At 43.8% G+C, this 26,239-nt stretch overlaps 1 protein-coding gene across 1 annotated transcript in view; it reads right to left on the bottom strand.

Annotated features, from left to right (window-relative positions):
* Positions 1-212: 212 nt before the first annotated feature.
* The window catches only part of smg7 (SMG7 nonsense mediated mRNA decay factor), a 42,255-nt gene continuing 16,228 nt past the window's right edge, over positions 213-26,239 (bottom strand). The window contains exons 14-17 of the mRNA XM_087143312.1: positions 25,510-25,649; positions 7,720-7,841; positions 4,421-4,647; positions 213-3,377 (exon numbers count right to left, since the gene is read on the bottom strand). Of these exons, the coding sequence (XP_086999438.1) occupies positions 3,285-3,377; positions 4,421-4,647; positions 7,720-7,841; positions 25,510-25,649 (582 nt within the window). The 3' untranslated portion in view covers positions 213-3,284. The remainder of the gene's footprint in view (positions 3,378-4,420; positions 4,648-7,719; positions 7,842-25,509; positions 25,650-26,239) is intronic.

The raw sequence follows: 26,239 nt of genomic DNA, 5'->3' as shown, positions 1-26,239 counted from the left end.
TACAATCAGACCTCTAACGGGAGAGTGATTAGTGAATGATGACCCCCATCCACAGACACCCCCCCCAAAAACATAATTAGGGCATGGAAGAACTTGATCCACTTTGTTCATAGATAAAAATTTCTTCTGAGTAAGTGCTGATTCAAGTTGCAAACAACCTCACTTTAAATTCAGAAACCAACAGAAACGACACCAGGAAGCAGGCGCAAGTCTTCAGTCTCTCCCAATCGGATGCCATATTTTACTTTCAAATTTATTTCTCTTTACTCAAGACCAGCCCCACTCCCCCTTCCCCAAAAGATCTCTGAGAAAGAAATCCCCCAAACACAGTAATATCACTGGAACAAAAACTCTCCGACATTTGTACACAGATAAGAAAGAAAAAGTCAATGAAGTGTCCATCATACAACCATTGCTGACATGAAAACAAAACTCTTCAAATTGCTTCAGATTGCTTTTTTCCACAAAATATTCTCTTCTGATGGATACAGCATGTGTACATGTACGCAAGACTAACGCTTACCACTGAAGCAGCTTTCTTAACATCAACCCAAATTTACTGTCCCCCTTGCCTAAATATCACGCCTTCAGTTTTTTTGTTGGGAACCACCCAGCCACTTACTTTGTCCCCATAAAGCTATGTGCACATTAACTTTTTCTAACCAGTTCCAAATACCTGTGTTACCTTGACAACATTTTGACAAAAATCTGATCCTAGATGGACAGGGTACGAAAAATCCGCTTAAAAGTGAAAAAACAACAAGGGGCAAATTCCATGTAGCTGCCATACAAGAAATACTGCTGAGCAGGTTTATGCACTAAGCAAGTATCAGTAAAGAGCCGATCACAAGCAATATACACTGCATGGTAACTTAGCCGGTAACCTGTTCTCACAAAGTAAAGTACATGTAGTTCCCGTACGGAGCAGCTCCATGCAACTGGTCCCCTGTGCTCTGATAAATAATGCGAGCAGGTTGCAAGGATGGACTGCTACAATTCGTTTCCGGACAAAACGGCACCACCTTCAGCTGATTCAGTTAAACATGCTGAACTTGTAACATTGCTCCAATAAACTACATCTCGCAGAGAGAACCTTTCCACACTGCGAGGGTGGACTCGAGGTCCTGCTGTACATTTCATTGAAAATTCTTGTCAACGCCTTGGCAAGTTTGCCACAAAAGCAAAGTTGGACTGAGAACGAGCTTCCTGGTGTGCAGGCTACTTAAGGGTGTGGTGGGATTGTGGAAGGGGGCTGGCCGGGTCAGCTCGTGGGGGCTTGAGCAGCTCACTTCCCCATTCCCATCCCATCTCCACGTGGACACATAGGTCAAATGACAGCCCCTGAACCTGGGCATTCAGCCAATGCAACACAGGAAGTGGAAAGTACTACCAGAGAGTGGACTCCAATCAATGTGGGAAGTACACAGCGTCAATAAAGCTGGGCACGACCAGATACATTTGGTAACAGCTACCTCTGTCTCGATCCAGCCAGCAGACATGAACCGTTGGTTGATAGCCTATAAAAAATCCCCTTGAACTTTTGACTGGGACCCATCACTGAACATGAGCAATAAAATGCACAAGAACATAGGGAGGTTAAGAATAACATCCACTGCCAATGTATACAAGCAGTTGGCAGAAAAAGCCACTCTGCTACTGCTTCATCAAATGAAGGAAAAAAGTCGATGAAAAGGATTTTTGTGTGACTATGAGGGCAAACTGAGGTTATGAGAGAATTCACATTAACAGAGAAGGGACTGACCTGCTTTAAAAACTAAAAAAAAAAAAAATCTACAGTGTCCTATACTCGCTAACACTATTGAAACCAAAAATGTCTGACTCTGTTTAGTGAAATCCAATCAAGATGAAACTGGGCTGAACCAGTTCCAACCAGTGCTGGTGCATTCTCACTGGTACCCCGCTGATGTCTCTAATGATGCTTTCCTACAGCCAAGAGTTCTGAGATTCTGGTCCAGTCTGACCAAACACGGACTGAGCCACTGATCTGCCCTCGCATCAAACGACACCATCCTTGCTGAGTGCAAGTGGCTACTGACAACTGTGATTCCGTCGTCTACTTTGTCTAATACAAATACAGGATATTAGTGTTTCTCAGATTTACGCAGTGACAGTTGGAAACGTCGTGTCAAACTTGAGTCTACCCCCTAATTGATCCTATCATTAAGCCTAAATAATCGCTTTAAAAATAAATGAGAAATTTCAGGAGCTTTTGCTCTTGAAAATGAGGCACAAATATGTTTATTTGCGAGTGTGTTAATTCTACTATACACTGGTTTCATACACCTATGACATATCTAGTGATAATCAAGGTAGGTTTCGTTCGGAGCCAATAAGAGCAAAAAGAAGTCTGTATAAACCATTATCAGCATCTTATTAAAACCCCCTTCCACTTTAGGCTTATGTGCAAGGTTTACCGATACCGTTACTCAAACTGTTAACCCTCAACATCGCAAGCGAAAAAAAGGCAACTGAACTGGAACATTCATCGGGTTGTGACCCCGATGAATGACGAATTCATTCGCTCAGAATTGGTCAATAACCACTGTCAACTGTGGACAGAATCCAAGTAACAATCAAACAGCCCCGTGGCTTCATAAATAACACAAAAAAAGTGATATCAATTCATAAACCTCTAAACGTGGTTAATATCAGGTAATTTATAATTATTTTTACTGTCATAGAACCGGTTGAAACTGGTATAAAGTATGGTGATGCATTACTCCAAACTTGTTGAATTCAGCATCTCGTTTTGGTAAGCGAAGCCTGGACAGTGAGGTCCAACCGAATGTACCACTCATCCAGTCATGTCCAGTGACACACCAGACGACGCACATAGTGACAAACTGGTTGGCAAGTCCGGTGACAGAACAGGCTGACACACAGTGTGCATGCAATCAGCTGCTGCCCGTGCAGTGGCATAACGTTCTACACATACCGCGACATATCCGGTGATACAGAGAATTCCTTCTATCTACTTATTCTGAATCAAGCTCTTTGTTTCAACCACAACAAATCATATGCATTGATTTTACTGTTCTTGTTTTTTTTGGCACTTCCCCCAAACCAGGCGATGATACAAACCTGGTTTGAAGATTCAAGTGAGATATCCAGTCACGAGCAGGGTGACAGACAGGGTGACACACACACACACATACACCCCCTTGACAGACAGTGCGACAGATGAGACATGCGCCTCTCACTCTCCGTTGTCATGGTTTCTTTTTTACGTTGTTTGCTCCATTTGGTTTCTTCGGTAGCTTCCTTCACCTCTGGTCCGTCATTTGCTGGCGTTTCAGCAACTCCTCCAGAGGGGAAGGCTTGTGGGCGGAGCTTCCCAGGGGGCTGGACCAGATGGACTGCATTGAAATGACAAAAGGACTGACATGAATTTCACACGGTTTGGCGAAAAGCCTTTCATTCCAAAATCATCCGCTTTGAATTCAAACAACGGAATGAAAACTTACCCTAAAAAGACAATTGTGCAATTTCATTTCAAATATGAATTAACTACAGTACATGTATTTGTCCACATCCAAAATAAACAGAACCAAAATTCACCAAACACCAATGATCAAAAACTGAGTTCAGCATTCATTCAGAATATTACAAATAGATTCCATAGAAAATTCAGGTTTCACCCTCACTTTATTAATAGCATACACAGTGGCTGGTCAGATAATTCACTACTAAAGGTTATTGTGGCACAAGTCAAGAATTATGCTGCACGGGTGGAATTTGTGGGTGGATTTGACTCTGACTTTGCTAGAGGAATAAATAGAATATGGTTCCAAAAATGTATCAGTTTATCAAATTTTCAGAGAGATTTGGAGGAAGCCACAAATGTCACACTTTTCGATTTGATTCAATCAGATTCAATCAGGAGAACATCACTTATGTTTCCATACTTGTAAAAAGCAGGCACTATCACTAGAAGGACTAGTTTACATGGAATGAAGATATGCACAGGCATATGTCAGGGTTCCCACAGAGATCTGAAAACTAAATTCCATGAATTTTCCCAGGGCTTTCCAGGGCTAAAATAACATCTCCATGACATTTTAATGTCATTTTGCAGAGAAAGGTTGTTTGATATTTTGAACTAGGAGACTGCCACAGTCATTACTACCAACTGACAAGGATAGCCTGCAAAATGTATCATTATTCCATTATTGCATCAAAAGTGACCCATCAAAAATAACCCTTATATGATCTTGATTTCCATGATTTTTTCCTATGACTTTTTTCCTCGGACAACAGGATTCCAGGACACCCTGTTTTATCCCCAATTTTCTCATGAATTTTCCAAGACTGTCCAGGACATTTTTCCCCAGATTTTCCATGGCCGTGGGTAACTTGCATATTGTTATAAGCAAAGACTGACATTTCCCCCTCTACCCACCTGTATGGAGTCCGGCAGCAGGCCGCTGGTTGGGGAGCTTGAGAGCTGGTGGCTCCGGGCTGGTCGGCTGCTCCAGGTCCCCGCCCCACCTGCCACCCCCCTCTCTGAGCCCCATCCCAGGCCCCCGCCCAGACCGCCGCCCAGCTGGCTCTTGGTCTGGGTAGCGGGGGACTGGGAACGGGGGGAGCTGGGCGAGCTGGAGAAGGGGGAAGGGTTCAGGTTGTGACCTGGCGGAGGACAGGAGAGAGAAAGGGCACAAGTTGAGCTGACCGGCGGTCAAACTTAAATGTTCATGAAATTAGGAGAAACATTAGTATACCGGTAACAAAGCCCAACAACTCGAGTAAAACGGCAATTACCAAAATCTTGCGTTGGTGTGAATTAAAAGGAACACAAACATTCTCCACTCAAACCAGAAGAACATAAATCTGTGGCCATTAAAGCCTACATGTTGTCTCTAGACACAGCAACAACTGCCGAATATGGCCTGACAATGGACACGTCAAGATGGACTGGTCCCTGGTCCCTGCGTTATGGACTCTCAATGGACAGGAGCAAGATACATGTCCCCTGCTAACACCTCCCATCACACAACTCTGAATTCTCCTCAGCTGTCTGCTCTTAGTGAAAGTGATTGTGATACTTTGTAATTCATTCTTAAATATAATTATGAGGGATTATCCATTTTTTTTAAAGAACCCTTTCATGTGTTTGACACCTCCCCAACAGAAAATGGAACCAGCCGTCTCCTCATGATAATGTGGATGAGGACAAGGGTCGTTCATGATCCCCATTGGTGATTGACGGTGAAGTTATTAAGAACTAACGAGGTTCCTCCATCCCACGCACCAATCCGGAAGCTCGGCCTACCCCCGAACAGTCGTGACATTTGGTCTCCCGTAACACACCCCCCCTCCGCCAAAAAAACCCACCCAAAATATCACCAGCCTGCCTGCAGCAATGACGTACTTGATACTTTTGTGCTCCAGTAACCCCAAATTGCACACATGAATCAATGTTTGTCCGACAGCACATGACGACAACGAGGCCAATCGGTCGGGGCAAAAAAGACTGATAAATTAGGCTGGCAAGGTCAATTTTATACAAGTGAATCCCATCTTCAGCGATGCCAACATTATCAGACATAGGAAAAAAAGAGTTGGAGCGCCGCCTCTGCACATTTGACCCAAGAAATGGAGCAAATTCTGGCCACTGTAAGGAAATTAAGAAAGAGAATCACTTGTCTTTATACTGAAGGAAGTTTCAAGCTTTTGCATTCTGCTGTTTCATTCCACCAAAGTGTGCAAATTAATTTGCCGCCTCCTGCCACTGCCAGCAGATGTGCTGTAGTTGTGGTTTTAAAAAATGTGGCCAACTTGCTGGTAGAAATATTGCACAACGGGATAAAAAAAAAACCCTAAAAGCTTCTTCACTGTTAACATCATTGCTTTCTGTTAGAGTTTCTCTGACCATGGAGGATTCAACTCATTTTGTCTCTAACGGCAATGCGGTAGCATACCAAAATTGTGCCCACAGAAAAGTGTGCTTTTGTACTGGAAAAAGCTGTCAATCTGTTTTGAATAATTAAAACCATCTTTTAAAAAAAATTGTTACTTTGCATCTTCTTTGATATCTCCAACAATGTTACTACTGAATTCTGTCAAAAAGTCAATGTACTTTTGCAGGACGAAAGGAGGACACTTTAACTGAACTGAAGTGAGCTGTGAATGGAACGCTGTGCGGCCCAGTGAATACTGAACATTAACATTTACCAATCACCTGCCCATCCAGCCTTCCCATCCCCGATGCCAAGCTATTCTTATTGCTGCTAGGTGTGAAGGGCCTTAGGGTGTTTCCAAATTGACCGAGGGGCCTTTCAAGAGATTAGTTTTTTTTTTTTGTTCCCTCGGTGGTCAGACCATATAATACAGACAGACCACGAGCGCCGTTACAGGAGGGAGGAATTCCACTGTCCAGTTGTCTATGAACAGCAAATGATCTTATCTTTGTCGTTAAAGACAACTGATGCGGAGCGGTCGGGGTGGACGTCCCAAGTGCACCCCTTGAGTCTGATGTAAGAGTCTGCCCAGTCAAGATATCAGTTGTTTACATTTCATTGAAAATATGTAAAACCTAGTGTTGTATTCGAGTCCATCATGAGTCCTTTCACAAGTCTCTCCACAAGTCCATCACAAGTCCTTTCGCAAGACCAGTCTTGGGCATAAGGGTAAACAATGACAAAAGAATGCTTTTGTCACAGCTCATTTGAATAGCTTGAGAGTTGGTTTTTAAGACTGAATGACTAGTGATGGACTTGAATACAACACTGTTAAAACCTACTGTTCATGCACATGTTGACAAACAATGAACTTACAAATCTTACATTAATCTATGTGCAAACTGTGTCCCTGAGCCAAATTTTTAATCTAGGGTTGAGTAAACATGAAAGATAGAACACCCTTGTTTTCTCTCTCTGTGCATAACATTTCTTTTTTTCCCATCGTAGTGAATACCCGTGGAAACTTAAGCCACCTCAGAACTCCCACGGATTACCGAACCTGCCAACGTGCACTGCACAGCGGTTAATCAAGCAAAGCCACACAGACAAAGATAACAAGAAAGGGAAAAACTCCAGTACATGTTTCTTTTGCCGTTCATTAAATCTTTCATTTCGTGGGCTCCTTTTGCTTGGCTGACCATGATCATCAAACGATTCACCCAACTGATCTTTTAGAAAATACAAACCTGACAAAAGTACATGTTCACTAAAAAGTAAACATGATCTTTGCTAAAACCCCCTAAAACTCTTCTATGTTCAATAAAACTGCTCCTTTGGAAATTATCAACAAAGGATGCCACTCCCCCGCAGGTGTTTTTTTGCTGCCGTCACTGTCCGTCGGCCCTGACTCTTCATACTTAGGCTGCATCCAAATCTCGTCTAGAGCTAGGTCTAGGTTTATGCTCCATTGGAAATACGCAGGGAGACCCTAACAGTAGCTGTACCTCTCTAAGCCTGTTTCGTGAACAGCGTTAAACTAGCAAACTTTCACGGGTGCCGAATCCCGTGCAAAGTAACAGTGGCTGAAGAAGTCCCTCCCTGTGACAGGTATTCAATGACAGGTGGACAGTCATTCCAGGGGTAAGTTGACAAGTGGCATGACAATCAGGGGTAATACCCAGTCCCTCAAGTACAAGAGTGTGCAGGGGTTTGTAAACCAATGATGGCAAAGGAAACTCGGCATCGAGTCTTGAGCGCCCAATTGAGTGCCACGGTGAGTGACAAACCATGGGTTATTTACCTTCTTGCTTGCCACCGGACCACGGAGAGGAGTAGCTGAATAAAGAATAGCCTGATGACGTGCCCAGAGTGCTGTCTTCAAGGCTGCTCTTTCTCTCTGAAGAGTCCGGGAACAGACTGTTCCTGTTAACCAATCAGAAGAAAATGATACATACATCAAAAATTTACAGTCGGGTATAGTAGTTTTTTTTTTAAAGCCAGGATGAATGAATGAATGAATGAGAGTGAGAGAGAGAGAGACAGACAGACAGACAGACAGATAGATTTCTCATAAATAAAAAAATATATCTGACTAAACAAGAGACTTCTCTTCCTTGTTAAATTTACGGTTACTTTTCTTCTCTTTGGAGTCTGACAACAGGAGAAGCCAATAGGATAATGAGAAGCTGGAGCAATTACCCCTTATAAGTGTATTACAGTTAACAAACCTCAATTAACACATTGTCTACTGCAGGAACATAAAATGTCAGATAATTAGGCAGGTACATGTATCTAATGACCAGAAGAAAAGATCCACAGCATAAAACGTAGCATATTACTGATATATTACAAATTTCTTATGGGTGTATTGCTCGCATGAAGGGTTTGTGAACCCTCCGTCACTGTGTGGAGGGGGGGAGGAGGGAGCGGGACAGGGGGGGGGGTTGAAGCTAGCAGCTGGTTACATGTTGTGACCTTGAGCAAGCCACTTTACCCCAGCTGGCCTCTCTCTCAATCTAGGAGTATAATGGGTACATTGCGGGTTGAGCCCAGGTGTGCCCTGATACCAGACGCTCAAGTTGGTCTTGTGGCCTGATGAGCGGGGCTAATTGTAATTAGCACTATGAACAGGTGCATATTTGTTCCTAATGCATGCACGTTGTTTATCATTACTGTAAACTCCAACCTGCATCTGTTGCATCATCTGATGCTGAGTTTTTACACAAAGAGCCGTAAACAGCCCGGGGGTATTTACACAAACTTTCCCTGGTTCTTTTCAGAATTTGCTTTAGCCTCCACTAATGCCACGGCCAAGGCTGGAAGGGGGAGAGAGGGAGGAGGTATCAGATGATTTCTCTCCCCAAGCTCCGATTGAATAAGAGATCCCGGAACCGTCCATGATACAAAAAGCTTGTGTAATTTTCAAAACGGTCATGGCTGGTCGGCCAACCGTGAACCAATGCTGGGCTTGGCATTTGTTGAGTACGGGACGGGATTTCAAAGGGGCAACTGGAAAAGAGACAGATCGGGAGAAAAAAAATTTATGGTTGTAGATTTACAGCAAAAACAACATGGCACACGCAGATGGGTTCAATGGCTCTTCACGGTGACCTGCAGTTTTCATTTAATTTCTGAAGTGGGAAAGGGTAATATAATAGCGGGAGGCCTTGTGGAAGTGTTAGGGTCAGTAGATGGTATCCCAGGAAAGACCGGGTAGAATTTTACAGACAAATGCAGCTCTGTGGAACAGAGGGGAGTTGATCAATTCATTATTGGATCGGTCTGTTTTTCTCATTAATCAGGCGTGAGAAAGTGATTTTTCCCTCAATTCTGTACTATGGAGAATATTCACAATTTCGGTTGCTTTACTTCAATAAACCCGAACCACACCAATGTCCTAAATCCAACAAAGATACTGTGTAATTCTATGATTTGATTTACACTCAACCTCAGGGCCACATCTTCACCAAGTGTGAATGCCTCTTATGTCCATTAATAGCAATAAAAGTACATGTATATGCTCAGCCAATATAGCGGCTATTAAGCCAAACACCTGCTGAGAACCAGCCACTCATCCCACAGGCAACATCTGACATTTTAGCCGGTAACCGCTTTCTGCTGAGCAAATATTGTCTGTGTGTAAGTGAACTTCTGCACATAGCACAGCATCCCCCCCTCGACACTCTGCTTTATGACAGCTGCTTCAGAGCATTCCTGAATGGGCAAGAAATGTGGCATTATGCTTTTTTCCAGCTTGGAAGAACCAAATGCTACACAACTCCCGACACAGCGAAGATCTATGGGCCTCGAGCTGGACCACAAAAGGGCGCTATTTTCTGACCAACAAAAGCTCCGTTGGTCGGGACAGACTTTGGCTGGTTCACAAACGACTAGGAAATGTAGGCGTCAGGGTTGCATCATTACCAACACACTGAACACTCCCCCGCCAACATGGCTCTTTCCAACTGATGAGGGGGTGCTTCTGCTCGAGGTAGATACACCCGATGGCGACAAAGAATCTTAGGGTGGGGGGGTGGGGGTACACACAGGTACACATGGGCCAGGAACAACTCGGAGTACATGTACTACATGTACGTGCCATCTATCACAGCACTTGTCTCTGCCTAAACTCAAATATTGGCTTTGTGATAGCATAATTGCAGTACGCATGGTGAAGTGGGTAAGTTCAGTACCCCGTCTTTGGGATAGCACCTCCTTGTACATGTACCAGACCATTGATCCAGAGGTAATTATTTACTTCCACAGTCAGTGAGCAAACCCAGATCTTGCCAGATTCAGGGTGGGAGGGAGGGTGGGTGAGACCCATTCTTGCAAAATTTTACCCGTCAACAAACAAACAAACAAAAGGTTGCTTTCACTGAGGACCATGGATATGCATGTATCCTGGAGCAGGATATCAAGCCACGACAGCCGTCATATGCCTGGAAACAGACTGGGCCTTTGTTTGAGCTATCGGACTCAGAGTGGACTGGTAAATGAGCTGTAGGACCCATTGAGCGCCCTACTCTCAAAGAGCCATTGAAGGATACACTGAGCACACAGTCTGGTTCCTGCTCAATTATGCGTAGAATATGCAACTCATATTTTCAATAGAATGTGCACAAAAAGTAATGCCTTTTGCAGTGTTTACCACTGAAGGTGAATAGTTTTGTGGGAGTCAAAATGTCCGCGACAAACACATTTCCTGAGGCCCTCAAAACAACATTTTCTTTGGTATTCAGGAAACAGGCCTTGGCACATTAACTCATCGCCGGCAAAAACGACAACAGAAAACGCAGCAAAACTACGGCTACAAGCAATACATGTAGTTGCTGTACTTTGCTATTCACATCCAGCATCGTTCTCCTCTGCTCCTTTGTAATGGAGCAAGATTAAAATTGATCACACTGAATTGACCCAGAATGGACGCTAGCTCTCTTGCACGGCACACCTAAGGGTATAAACAGCCTTTCTGAATATCCCAAAATTGGAGATAAATTCCAAAAAGCAGCGTTCCACACGGGCAACGATGACTGGTACCATCACAGTTTATAAAGAGCAACACCATCACGATTCACTTTGAGTCTTCCCCCCCCCTCCCAATTCGGACATTTTCGGAAATAAGTCTGTATTCACATGCACATGTATCTTACAATCTCCCTTCCACTGCCAAAACCTCCGTGGGGATACTCTGAGAATTTGGCTGTGCAATGGCATCCCCCACACACTGTGATGTGAACTGCACCGTGTACACAGCACGGGAACGCATGCCCCCCCCGCCCTAATTTTTCTACCAAGCTGCCATTTTCAACCTTCCGTCACCCTGACAGAAAAAAAAAAAAAATCCTGGTATCAGACTGCCGTATAAGATCGATACAAATGGCCCAAAGGTAGACAGAAGCATCTATGGTCACCCAAATATTGCCCATTGATGCCTGTGCGGCATTCCTCCAACCCAACCCCATGAACAATTGAAACATTTCCAGAGTAAGATGGATGATGCGGATCTATTAAAGTTAATTCCAGTTAATTCCGACAGCTAAACTGCCTCCGCTAAAGAAATGTAGGAATAAAAGAGATGATTCGACAGGCCTGCACCTGGCCTGGATCGCATGAATGGCCAGGCCTTTGTAGCTTCCACTCTGTTTGCCCAATTCTTTCAGTGCCAAGGACACTGACAAAAAGGGGAAAAAATACAAAATACAAAAGGGGGAAAAATACAAAATACAAAAGGGGGAAAAATACAAATGACAAGCAGTGCAAAGGAGAGAAAAGAATGACTTCCCGGTACTTGCAATGGGTCTCTGTGACCCACCTCAAAGGTACTGAAGGGGGAATTATTTTGGGGATCAACTTTGCAGTTCAAGGTTGAAACTCAAGATTTTGTTTTTTTTTACAGATTGCTGGTCGTTTTACATTTGATACATATTTAAAGGGCCACTCCCTCCACGCAGGGTTAGGTAGTTTTTGACCATCTGATGTTGTTGATTTTCAACATGTACATTTTTTGAATGAGTACACCCGTCCTTGTTACCCTGGTCATTATGAGGACCAAAAACATTATGGGGACACATTTTGTCCTCACAACTGGTCATTACAAGGACCAAACCATTATGGGGACACATTTGTCCTCACAACTGGTCATTACAAGGACCAAACCATTATGGGGACACATTTGTCCTCACAACTGGTCCTCTTGAGGACCAAAAACATTATGGGGACACATTTTTGTCCTCCCGACAAAATCTTGACTTTCATAACAAATGAAACTGCCCCTAATAATGAAATGAAGGCCAACCCGTACGCACTTACGGCACACATTACACACCTGTTGAATGCTAGTTATTATAGGGACAACATTTTTTATGGGGACATGTGAAAGTCCCCACAATCCGGTCCAAAGTGTCCTTCAGTGTCCCTGCAATGTAGTACCAGCCAGGGGCAAGATTATGAACAGCTAGAGACAACGGACAAGAAGATACAGAAGATTTGGGTGCTTTTGCATTGAACGCAAATACTAGGAGCACTGTCACAAAGGGACTGTGTACCCAGTGAGATGAGTGAGCCAAACTGTAAACGGACATGCGAACAGAAACAAGGATGGAAAAGCCGACACATTTTAAAAAGAACATGAACCTCAGGGGCAAGAAAAAATAGAAAAAAAAATTTAAAAAAAATAAGGAGAAGAAACAAAAGCAAGAATGTTTATAAACAGGACTGTGACTGAACAGGACTGAAACCCAGTACAAAAGGTAGAGTTGATGATGGGCGAGGTCAAGGAAAAACGACGCATGCGACAATGTTAAATGGAATGAAAACAAGAACGCCATTCAGAATGTCAACAACTTTGGAAACAATAACCGAATAGAGAAACAACGCGCAAACATCCAACCACCAACAAAACCAAACCAAACCAAAACAGACAGCCAACATCTGAGCTAACACTTCACAAGATGCTAACTGTCAAACAGAAATTAAATTTCATCTTCATCACACATCCCTACAGCCAACATCACTCAAAAATGTTTGGCTAGAGCAAAACAAACCAAACACAGAGGCTCATAATTAGCTGTCAATTAATGATCAAATGAGGTGGGCAATCAACAATTACTCTCATTATTTCAGAGAGTGGACTTTAATTTTTTTCAACATACAAAAGAAATGTGCACTAATGAAAATTTAATTTGTTCAATCTGAACTCTCCTCTCTATGGGTGCACTCGTTACACTGCACGCCACCCGAGTAAATGAAAAAATGTGACGACGGAAAAAAAAAATTGAATACTAAAAAGATATATTTGAGAGGAAAAGGGTTCAAGTACAAAGTACTCTGTCCTCGGTCAATGCTCTGTGTGTTCGGTGAAGCCATTCACAGAAGCTCCGCCCATATATGACCCACTTCAAAATGACACACAGTGGGGGTGTTCATAATAATTCTCCTGTCTCTCCTGGCGCGCACGGTGTTGTATGGGGGGAGGGGAAGTCAGAACAGGGGAAAAAAACCTCTGACAACAGGGTTAGGTCTGTGGGTTCCCGGGGCCAGCGGTGCTATGCACTAGTTCACCTTGACAATGAAACGCAGAGTGGGAAAAATAAAAGAGATAAAGAGAGACAGAGTTCTTGGGGGAACAGAGAATTCGTGATCTATTGTTCCCACTCCATGGGGCTTGGTGAGGTAAATTTTTTCCCTACATTTCTTTCCTTTTTGTCTCTTTCTCTCTTGATTGTCTTTCTGGTCTGTGTCAAGGATAGGGCACGGTGGGAATCAGTGGGCTCTGAAGCGCAGCAAAGCCCTGGCAGCGTGGGGGGGAGGGTGGAGGTTGGAGAAGAAGGCAGGGGCTGAATAGTGCAAGACCGAGATGTCATTCCCGGTGATTGCACCTTTCGTCTGTGTATAAGGAAGGAAGGAAGCTTAGCTGTGCATATGTGTGCACGTGTGCAGACATGCTCATTAGCACGTAGGACTGCGCTTCACCGAACTGAGTCTGTCTACTGGCGGGACAAACAAATTGCACTAAGAAAACCAAATACAAACCCTCCAAAGCGCACAAATACGGAAACACAACAACAACAACAACAAAACCCAAATAGTGTTGAGGCAACATGCATGGGTTTTTTCAGGTGGAAAAACACGGCCGTGTCCAATCAAACCCGATGTACAGTCATCATTTCTTGATTTGTGCGTGTGAATTCACACCAAACAAAACCGGAATTTTTGAAAACAATTAGGCTGTGATTTTTATCCTTAATGTGGCGTTTTTGAAAGGGACATGTATTTTTCTAGTAACTCTAATGAATGCCATCAAGTGTGTCCAAGTCAATGTTGTCCAAGTCAGCTGGATATCTACATATCTGCAATTTGGGCAAGATTTCTCCACTTCTATTTGGGCACATTTTACGGCCGCAATATCTTTTTCTTTCGGTTATTAGGGAAAGAACTGAAGATCTGAAAAAAAAGGCAAATGCAGGGTTCCAAAAGAAATCTGCAAACCAAATCTCATGACTTTTCTAGCACTTCCCAGAATTAACAGATAACAATTTCCATGACAATTAATTAACCCTAACTCTCCTCAATCCTTCACCTGTTGGAGGACTGAGGAGTGTTAGGGTTACTGCCATTCTGCAGATACAAGAAGTCTGGTATTACGAACTAGAAGACTTGCAAAAGCCAAATGTATCGTTCTTCCATTACGACATCCAACGTGGTCCATTGCCCATGAAAATAAACCTTGCATGATGTTGATTTCCATGACTGTTTTGCCTGTGACAACAGGATTCAAAGAAATCCTATTTCCCCCAATTTTACTTTTCAATGATTTTCCAGGATGACATCTTCTCCCGGAATTTTCCAAGATTTTTCATGAATGTCTGAACTCTGTGAATGCGTGACTATGAAAACAGGCCAATGCTTACAAGCGAAAATGAGGCTTTGTATGTGGAGGCTTTGTATGTGATTTTACTTATAAACATGGAGGCTTGGAATAGTTCTTGATGTCTTGTCATGATCTGTGACGGTGTGGGACGTTATATGAAATAGATTGGCCTCAAATTTGTAAAAAGTCACTGGGGGAATCAAAAAAAAGAAAGATTACATACACGCCCTGAAAAAAAAAAAGTAGCTGGTTAGAAAAAATGGTTGCCAGTAGTCATTTAAATACAAAATATACATGCAACACTTTTCACTTGTGTAACACAAATTTTGTATTTTGTAAGGGAAATGCCTCGGGTGAAAAGTGCATTATTAGTACCAATGCATACATTAACACACTTTACATGAACTTCATTTATTTTTCTGCGTCTGTCCTGATGAAAGATTCATTCACCCTTCAGTAAAGAATTTACACATAAAGCCAGTTCGCAGCAGCTGTCCGTTACCTTGGGAAAGGAGTGGGCGGGGGAAAGGAGTGGGCGGGGGAAAGGAGTGGGCGGAGGAGGCAACAGTTGTTTATGGGGAGGGTGTGTAAGAATCATACTCATCTGATATTGACTACGATAAGCCAGCGTTAAAGTCAAGTCCATCACTTCTGAGTCTGAGTTTAACTGGTTTGAGTCCGAATCTGAGGCAGAAAAATCCAAGTCCAAGTCAGAAATGCCCAATCCGAGTCCTTCCACAAACCAAATATTCTCATACATACCAACAACGACATGACTAAAGAATGGACATGCACCCTGGTAGGAACAGCAGAAACTAAGTCCTATTTATGATCAGTAATTGCCAAAAGTTCACAGCGCCGCTATAATTATTCTGAACATACTTTTTATACAGGAGACAATTTCACAGGTTGGAGATGATAGAGAGGGGTTGCTGAAATTCTATGTTCATTTGCTTGTGTAATCAGAGCAGTGAAGGGACGCTGAGGAAAAAAACACAGTTGTGCCGGGCTCCAGTCTTTTTGGAGTTCCAAACACCAAGACCGAGTCTGTCACAAAGTAGACTTGAGTCTGGGTCTAGGCTCAATTCCTACAACATTCCATTGGGAAATAATTCTGTGATTTTTGTTTTGTTTTGTTGCATAACTGTTCCTCCTCTGTCCCAACTAAACTAGTCACGTAGACACCCCCCCTTGATCTGTAACCTTGTGAAATGACTTTTTATTCTTCAGTTAATTGCATTTCCAAGATTTGAAATTCTCCGCTCATGGTAAACAAAATCGACATGCAGGCAGATTCAATTAGTCACACCTTGTGAATCTGCATTTAACACAAGCAAATTTGCTGGGTGTCTCTTTTGTTGCCATTTGGTAACCTTTTTGAAGTTCATGTATATATCCTCTTAGAATTAACGCCAGGTGCAGAAGCCCACGTGTCAGCAAGGCAGTTCCTATTGCTAGCCAACTTGTTGAGCAACAAATAACTGTTGGTTGAACCCAGACGTGTCAGGTGCAGAAAATACCATGCGCCATGCGTAGGTGCCTCCTTTATCTCCTCTGGGAATATTTTACACTTTACCAGCATCACTGGCACATATTCAGGAATTGGGTCCGGGAGGAGCAAAACGAATTTTTTTTTTTAAATGACGGTCTATCCGTGAAATTTCTCATGCCCTCCCTGGTGATAGTACCATTTCAAAAGTGTCAGCCCTTTCAATTCCTTATAAAAAAAAAAGACTGCAACATGTCATGGGGATGAGGGAAGCTCCATGCCCCCTCCCCGGATGCACCACTGAGCATGGGACCATCAATTGGCCAATCAGGTAATAGGAATTTATTCAGGTATTGTTGATGCATGAATTTTGAACGAATGATATTGTTCTCCCTTTAGTCTTCTCAAAATAGACACAGCGTCACCTTCTCAAGTTTTTCTGGCACCTCCAAATTGATCCAGCCACAGGTAATTAGGCGTGGCATCACATCTGCATTCAGTTAGACCTTTCACACACTGGCGGCTGTTTTGGGGGCACACCTGTTCTCTACCTCCCCTCCCCCTGGAATCCATCAATATTTATAGTCTTGCCATCCCTTCAAGCAGGAGAAGCATGAGTCAAAGACTCCCCCCCCAGCCTCGGAGGAGGGGAGGAAGTCAGAGAACTGGGTTCTTTACTGATTGGCTTGGGGGGTAGGGGTAGGTACATGTGGGTACAAGGTTGAATGGTGAGGGCTTGGGATACATTTTGGGGGTGGGATGAGGTATTGACTGGTCACGACCTGACCTGCTTAAAAAAAAGGCCGCTAATCTGTCCCTCGTGGAAAAAATTAAACCAAACAGGTCATGATCTTGGAGTGCTGGGCTCATCCAAGGGGCACAGGTGGCCTCTTTGTAGCTGTCACAGGAATAGCTCATTTGGATGCTTATGGTTTTTGCTGATGGGGAAGCTGCTCACTCTGCCTTCCCTTTAGAGACGTGCCTGCCTTCAACTGCTCACCCCCCTCAATTCTTCATGACTTGATGAGTGCATTTCATTCTAAAGAAATGATCCTGAATGCTTAATCCAGTATTGGATTAAACAGCCTGTACAGGGCACAAGGTTTTCACTTCCTCACACAGAGGAAATCTCGTATTTTCATTTGTGTTCAATTTTGTATATTACAAATGAAAACTTGAAACCCGAAACCAAAACCTTCCGCGACAAGGTGTTCAGCACTACAAGGGCGTCTGTTTTGCATGTGAAAATATACCCCAGTTTAGTTGACCTTTGTCTCACTGAATTGGATACCGGTGGTGGTAACCGGCATTCTTCACTGACTACCGCACACATACATGTAGGGCCAGTTCCACGTAGAGAGGCTGAGCACAACGAAGTGAATAGAATTCCTGCTTAGCAAAAGCCGGTTACCAAGCAAACCAAGCAAAGATATTATACTATCTTTTGACTGGTTCATGGCTGATTGGTGCTTAGCACATAAGCAAAAGTTTTTATATTGAAAGCTCTTGAGCCTGGTTGATATAAATCAGGTAAAGGGCCAAAAATGTCAGGTGATATATGCAAGTACACTGCATCGGATCCTTTCTCTGATTTTTATCTTCAACTTGAGAAATGTCTAAACATCTGGCCCTGACAACTTAACAGGGGAAAATAATAGGGTCACGCAGGGAGACAAAAGTCAGAGAGAATCTGGGGGTAACAACAAGGTATAAAATTGCTAGACCTACTGCTTCCCTTGGCCAAGAAGACTGCGTGAGGCACGGCTCTGTGACTGCTCCAGACAGCATGAGTACAGCGATCTTTCCTAGAATCGGTGGCAATTCAAATCTTCCGGGAACGTCCAACAATAAGCCTGCGCCTTGGCTGCCAACTATAGTCGTGGCATTTGGGTCTCAAAATCCCCATGTCCCCCCCACCCCCACTAAATCTACGACTACTACTTTGAAGAACCCACTGTTCCCGGAAGCTCAGATGGCAGGATCGTTCCAATCTCAGAGCAAATTAGTCATGACAGTCTTGACTTCATTTCTGATCTTTGGGGGGGGGGGAACCGACACACATCTTGAACTTGTGAACTCCAAAGAGACAAGGTTCTGTGGCATTCCTAATTCTGAGTCCAGTCTTTGATTGGGAACTTCCTTGAAGAAGTCTGTCACTTTGCCTTGTTAGATTCCAAATTACATGTGTGCGGAATCTCAAGAAAGCCATCACTTTAAATAAAACAAAAAGGGGGGTGGGGATCACTGGGGGAGGGGCATTGATAGGATACTTTCCCTAATCGTAGATTTTAAAATTGAGTGACTGACTGACAGCAAAATACGTCACTGTAAATGCGCCGTTTAATGATGGAAGATGTTAGGAACCAAGCATCTTGAATGGTAGCACCCAAGTCAGCTGATACCCAGCCAAGGGCCCTCCCCCCATTTGGGATCCTTCACGGTTCGAAATTTCAACCAAAAATTACTCTGGCTATTTTCATTCTCGTCCAGTATGGGGCACATGACCAATTCTTGTGGTCACAAGCCCCATACCTCCATTCAGTTTGGTCTAGCGATGCACGAGCCACAATACTCACAAATGCAAATCCTCCCCCTCAAATTTCTCCTAACACTCATTCCAATGCAAACGGCATGTCACAAGGCGCCAGTCACCTCAACCACCCAAACCTGGCCTTGCACTTTATCCACACCCGGCCAACGATCAAGGGAAAAACCAGGGCGTCTCTGCACTGAACTCTGAAAAAAAAAAACACTCCTGGAAAACGGATCAAAAGGCGGATTTTGCTCCACTAATGAATACAACAGATGCGGCGGAAAGTAGCCATTTACTGCAGGGGCAAAGGACTACCAAGTGTCCCACATCTTCATATAATGCACATACAAATGCGCAAGTGAGCCCCAGGTTTAGAACCAAAGACCTGGAGAAAAGAAAAGGTTAAAAAAATCAAAAGCCTGAATATTCCACTTCTCATCTTTCTTTCTTTTCTTTGCTCAGGAGTTGGATGGGATTTACATGTCGTTACATGTCAGACAAAAACCACAGTCATCCCTTGTATAAAACTCCCATTTTGTCCTCTGCTCAGTTTGTGGATTCAGATGTACCCCTGCGCTAAGATTTAACTCTCCTGTGGTTTGACCTTTCAAAACCTTGCAAAATCTGTTTGCTAGGTGGACGGCTAAAAAAAAAAAAATCATGGACCTTTTAAAACACTCCAAAATTTGTTGCTACTGCACTACCAAAGCTTTCAGAACCCTTTGAAAGGTACTGAAATGTAGAAAAATTGAGCTATGGTACAGGCCTACCCCTACGATAAAGGTATGGAAAGTCTCTCAGAAAAACGGCCACACCCTCCAAAACCTTTCGAAAGGAATTGAAAGGTGAAGGTATTGCTTAATGGTTGAAATGTGCCTACAGTATACATGTACACGTGTGTAACATCAGACTGTAAAATGGTACGGTTGCCATGGTTGTGATGGCAATAATACAGGAGGGAATGACTGTAGATTCCAGCTGGGATGCCTGAGCATCTGAAACTGCAAACGCTCTCTGCTGTGTTCAATTTTTTTTCTCTCTGTCGATCTGAAAGCTGACAAGTTACACAGGTGATGCTGACAACCAGGCCTTGGGTTCAAACAGCATTGCTTCATTGGGGGTTATTCTGACATTCCACATTTGACCTTAAACTAGAAGCAAACCCGTGGCCGAAGCAGCTAACGTTACTGGACAGAATTATGCAAACTTTGACGGCTAGCAACAACCCCCGCTAAGTTGAAACAAAACATGGGGTGACAGAGGGCTGGATCTCCCTCCCCCCAAACAAACTCCACTCCCCTGGGGAAGACTTCACAAGCCTATTACCCTCTCCCCCCCCCCAAAAAACCCTTTTGACTGCAGGGTCACGTTTGTCTGGAGGCTACGGGGTCGGCAAATCCACACATTATAGAGCCATGGACCCTTCCCATCAATAATCAAGGGACCAAGCGACATTAACAGATGACTGAAACACAGGGAGAGGGCCACAGAGAGGGAAGCGATTGAGGCTGGCTCATGCATTTCATGGAGGGCCGAGGGCCACAAGTCAGATTATCACACCTCGCAAGGTGCTTGACATTTTCCTGGGCCTGGAAATCTCTCCAACCTGCTATTAATTGGGCCACTTTTTCTCACTCACTCCCTTCCCCCCCCCCTTCACCACCTCTTTTCCTTTCTCAGTCGAGGAAACTAACAAACTGATCCATCATTTGGGGGGCCGCTGACCCCAAAAACTGTTACCTTAGAATGGTTCTGACACCTTCCAAGGTACAGGGGGGAAAAAAAACCACATTCATAAAAGAGGAGAAACAAATATTCCAGCGATAATATGCTCAGGGCAAGATTTTCTCTTTGCAAGTTTGGGTGAAGATCTTCACACCCCTGACAATCTTCCACGGAGAAGCAAATTGAACAAGACAAATGCTTCAGCATATTTTTAACAAATGAAGATAAGTAACGAGCAAGTCTGGAATAAAACACAGACGCTAACAAAATAGCCCCGGGTCAAGGAAAGCCGCAGGAGTCTCCATCACAACAACCTTCAACTTTCCAGTCAACGCATTTGAAATTTGTGCCTACTTTGCAAGACAGAACTACCTTCCCCCAAAACAGTACTCAACCAGCAAACAAGGTCATTTGTTCCACACACAATTTTCAAAATACATTTGGAACATCAGTCTCCTTACTCCAAGAGGAGGCTAATCGGAATGGACAGTACCATGCATGGAAAATGTTTCAGGATAAACACTTTTGCGCCAGTTTACTGAATTTATGTTTGAAATTAAGTTAGGAAACAAATTATTCTACCCCTCCTTTTATATCCCCAACCCCTCCACCCCACCCCCCCCTCCACCCAGTACGAATTGACCCAGATCAATCTATTCCCTATTGGGTGCTCGATCCCCTGAGCGACAATCGCATCAGTCAGCCAAGATGCACATTTCCTCCTTCTGCGGGCACCTCCGAGAGGACGTTGCCACATGAACTGGCTGGTTGACCGTGGATTGCCAAGGGGCAAGTATTCTTTGTGTTTTTAATGACACAGATGAAGGGGTGCGCGGGCCCTTATGGTTCGACTCCACCAGACAATCTTTCTGGGGCACACCTTTTGTGTATGTGACCTCCCTAAAGTGACCAAAGTGACCAATGGAATTCACAATCAAACCCTTATGAAAACTGCATCACACCAACCTTTACTCTTTCAAGGCTGGTCAAGCTGGCAATAACAAACATGCCTGAGGGACACGGTCGCAGCTGCTAGCCAGTGTCTTCCGCAAGTGCACATGCTTTCCAAAGCCATAGCCAAGTAGCTTTTTTATACACCACAAGTGCATCGGCAAAATACATGTGCGGTGCTGGCACCTATTCTACCGGAATCTCTCTACATTTTACTGTTTCAACAAGGTGCAAAATACGGACCTTTGTTTGTGAACACTAAAGGACAGTTTGTTCAGGCGGCCATCCGTGTAAAAATATCAACCGCGGCTGACAAAATTTTAGGAGCCAAAAGGGCTACCATACTGAAGTAGAATCTTTCCATTTCATTTTTAGTGGCCTCCTTTGCTTGTACAGCGTACGCATTCTACAGCTGGCAACATGTTAAGACTCTCTTTGAGTTAACAGTTCTCTTTCTCTTTTTTTTTTCAGAAACTGCCCAAACTTTGCCATCCCATGGCGGGAAAAAAATGCACTGTGACTTTGAATAGCAAAAGCGTAAATTGCTTGACTTTGATGCGACTCGTGGCGTATTCAAGGTCCTTGCCAACAGGTTTATTGGCTAAACATGAATATCCCCTGCCCCAAAAAAAGTAGGGAATGAGCATCAGAATATGATAGGTACCAAGTGAAAGCGTCATGACACAAAGACCAAGAAATGTTGATCGCCAAATTTTGTCTTTTATCTGTGGCAAAGCCTGTAATGCTAAATACCAGAATAGACAGGTCTATTTTAGTAAGGGAATAAATGTGTGCTTGGCCGGTCTTGAAAGTGCGGTCAAGATCGGCTCAGGAGTGTGACTAATGCCTGAGCAGCAGGCAAAGGCATTATCAGCATTCAATATCTTGGGCCGCTTTCAAGCACATAGTCATTCCCATTCATAAATACTTTTTTCAGTCAGAGAGTCAAAAGAAGTTGACATATGGCAGATTTCTAACGATTTTGTTGTAGAATTTTACTTTAATTTTCCTGAACACCCCTGTCCATTTTATTTTATATTTGTCCAAAAGAATCTCCTTATACGGACTTGGCACGCATGTGGCGAGCCGCGGGCACACAGACTCTTGACCAATCAGAATTGTCAGAACCGTCTCGTATCCAGGCGCCAGTGTGTGATTTATGATTTACAATCACTTCTCAGCGGGCATTATCAAATGTTAATACACGGTCAAGTTGCATGTTAAATAGGGAGACTGTCTGAGGCATTGTGAAAAATGTATTAAACTACAAAACAGAGCATGACATCACAAATTTTTTTTTTGGGGGGGAAGGGAGAGACTTACAGTGTATCTGTGAGCCTTGTAATTTCAAGGCTTGTTTCCAAGAAGGAAAAAGGTTAGTAGATTGAACGGAAAACACTGTGTGCGCTCGGCACAATTACTAGAAAACCAGTTGAGGGTGCATTAGGGAAATCCCACAAAGCACGACCACAGCTCAACCTTGGTCAAAGTATCAGGATTTGTTTTCTTTGTCCTCATATTTATCTCCGCTTCCAAAATGGCTGAACCTCTGGACAAGCATTAGATTGCCATTTGTAGAGATATCTTTGGGTTTCATGGGGAGGGGGGCGCGCCAAGGAGGGGAGCTCCTTTTCCATGGCTAGCATGGACAGTGCACTGGTAAGTGATGGGACAAATCACGCCCTCCAACACAATTACAGGAGGAAATTAATGCCATCAACTGTATTACAGGTATAACAGTGCCGCACCTGAAGCCAAGGGCCAAGGTCATCATCTGTCATTTGATACAAATGACCCCGGTGGCCCATTTACAGTGGGTGCAATCATTGCGATGGTTGACCTGTGCCACAATCGGTCCTTTGGAATTCGCGCAAGACTGAGCTCTTTGATGTCAAGCATGGGTAGCGGCTGGCATGCCTGCCATTTCAGCGAGGGGGTGTGAAGTCCCTTCTAAAACTGGGGATAATGACACCAGTTTTCAAGGTGACACGCTTAATGGTTCCTGATCACGCCACCATTCACTTCAACATCCCCCCACAGAGCCTTTAAGAACAGATCTGTTAAGACTCAGTTTATCTGTGGGGAATATCTACAGGGGAAAATTTGGACTTGTATAAATACATATGCATATGTACATGTGGACAGTATTATTTTTGGATGTAAAACCCGACTTTCAAAAAACAGTCAATACGTCCTCTCTTAAGAAGCAGTCAAATACTGCCTTGTGAAGGGAATTTGAACACTATGCATACCAGGTCACAGTTTGTCACAGTCTGAGGACTCGACATGGAGCAACCGTGGCCAGAACAGGCCCATGTACAGTACATTGGTCAAGTTCATATTTAGCACACAGTCAGCCTGACTGGCCAGGCTTGAAAGTGTGCATGCTCCCACAGAATACAGTGTCTCCAGGGGTGTGGGGTGGTGGTGTCATGCTGTCAAAGCTTCAGGAGTGAAAGTGGCCCGAATTAATTGATATTCGCCTCGCGAAGTTGGTGGCACAACTGAGTGCACGAATATGTGCAGGAGACCCATATCCCTGCTCCAAGAATGGCATGACGGCAACTACAGATGTACCCAACACGTCCTCACTTTACAATTGCTTTCTCATCAAGAAAAGGTTGGAGTGTTTTCGAGGGTGTTGTTGGAGATAATTTCTGTACCTTCCTCTACAAAACAGGATCGGTGGGAATACCTGAAGAGAACCCTTCAACTCCCCTCCCTAGGAAATTTCGCCATGAATCTCTCTGAATCCTTAAAGTCAACCAAAATGCATGAAAACCCACACTGTAACCCTAACCCCTAAACTTCTGTACTAGAAATACTACTGGTACTGGACCTAACTAAGTTCAACAGAGACAAGTTGTATCTTCGTGGGGGTCACTCTAACTACTGGCATGCGACTGGACAGAATCCGTTCAACTCCTGAAGATCAACAGTGTTGAAGTTTGAGTCCTTTGGTATGGATAGGTCTCTGCTGTTTACAGGTGCCTTGCAAAGTACCAGTGCCCAACCCGACAAAATCAAGCACAGTTTAATACACGGCACCCACTAACCAGTCACTCCATGGGGCAACCCGTTTTGTGTCCCCACTCCAACAGAATCCAATACCATTACCGCCGGCTTTTGCTCCTCAATCCGATGAATTTGAACAAGTTCATAATGCATAGTAATAAATCAGCCAAATCCTGACAAAACCTACAGTTGAAGTTGGAGGGACTTGGGGGTAGTTAGGGTTGAACTTTCACACATGGCACCAAGCCAAGGCAACAGGGACTGTGCTCTGTCGCTCAGAACTTCCTGATTGAATGTTGAAAGATATGGCAGGATTTAATAGAGTTGGGCAATGGACAAACATGTGGGCGGGAATGATAAAGCCACTAACATGTGAAGAGTTAACAGGTACAGCTGTAAGGGGAGAAAACAAACTCACTAGCCCAACCCTTTGATTTTATCGGTTAATTTCCTTTGGGTGAACAAACCACCACACCGTTCAATGTGTGCCAGTTTGCCGTTCCGAGGCTATTTACAGGCTTGGTCGACCAACCAGATATAAGCGTTATTTACAGGTGAACTAAAAACCTTTCAAACTTTTCTGGAAAAGGTATAAAAAAAGGGCAAAAAAAACCCACAAAAGGCTGACTGTTGACAAATTTCTCGACACTCTTTTACTTTGTATAATTGCCTGCACGACTAACAATGACAATCTTTGGAAAGACTGTCAATTCCACAACACAAACTATTACACAGCTTCAGACTCGTCCCCTTGGACTTTTAACATTAAAACCTTACAATTATCACAGTCAATAACATCAGTAAGAAAAAAAAAAAGAGAGTCATGCGTAACATCCCAAGTCAGAAACTTCCAAATTATGGTTTTTCTGGCAAACACAGACACATATTTGGCATGTTTCCAGACTACACATTGATCTTGCATATTCATGACTTCTGAAACCTGTAACTGCCAAAGAAAAGATATGTCACTGCGATTTAGATTACAAAAAAAAGAACCCAAACTTACCCTCCGGTGTCAAATCGCCCACTGGTGGACTGGGTGGAGCCAAAAGAGTCCTGTCCAAGAAACGAAGAGGTGGTTTGACGGGATGGCTGGGAGGACGGGGTCGGGGACAGTCCAAGACTGCCGCTGGAGCTTGCAGTGCTCTGCCAGAGAAGAAGGGAATGGATTCTATCATTGTACTTCTGTAAGGAAGAGAAGTACTGTGGTCTCTAGGGTTGATGTGGAAGGCCAACCACGAGCCTGAACTGTTCAAATCCAATCCTGCAAGACACATCAGTGCAGTGGGCATAGAAGTATGGTGCATTTTGTTACAATTAGGCAATCCAGCGGCCGAACAAGCTACCCCGTTTTGAGTCAGTGAGAGCCGGTCCCATTAAACCATGCCACTGTTGGATCTTGTGGTGGCCGGCAACCAGAGACTCCCAGGGACATCCGGCCTTGGGGATGGTTGACCTTGTTGGATCTTGTCACGCTGGGCAGGCAAGCCAATTTGAAAAAAAAAAAAATGATGCACACCGAGGCATATGGCAGCATCTCTAGCCAATATGCCCAGGAAGGGTTTACACTTCTCTTGTCCACTCCCTCTGTCTGTTGTCTGCCTAACTCAAAACCTTCCTGACTGGAGGTAGGGGCTAGCTATTTTGGCTTCACATGGGGGTTCACACCCTTTAGCCGTTCACATACAAAGCTTTTGCCACTGGTTTCCTATAAAGCTGTGGACACTGAAATATTC

Source organism: Acanthaster planci, linkage group LG11 (genome assembly GCF_054643075.1).
Source record: "Acanthaster planci isolate LZ-2023a linkage group LG11, COTS_SCS, whole genome shotgun sequence".
NCBI lineage: Eukaryota > Metazoa > Echinodermata > Asteroidea > Valvatida > Acanthasteridae > Acanthaster > Acanthaster planci.
Note: the sequence above shows the minus strand (reverse complement) of the source record. Positions and strands in the feature narration are given on the sequence as shown.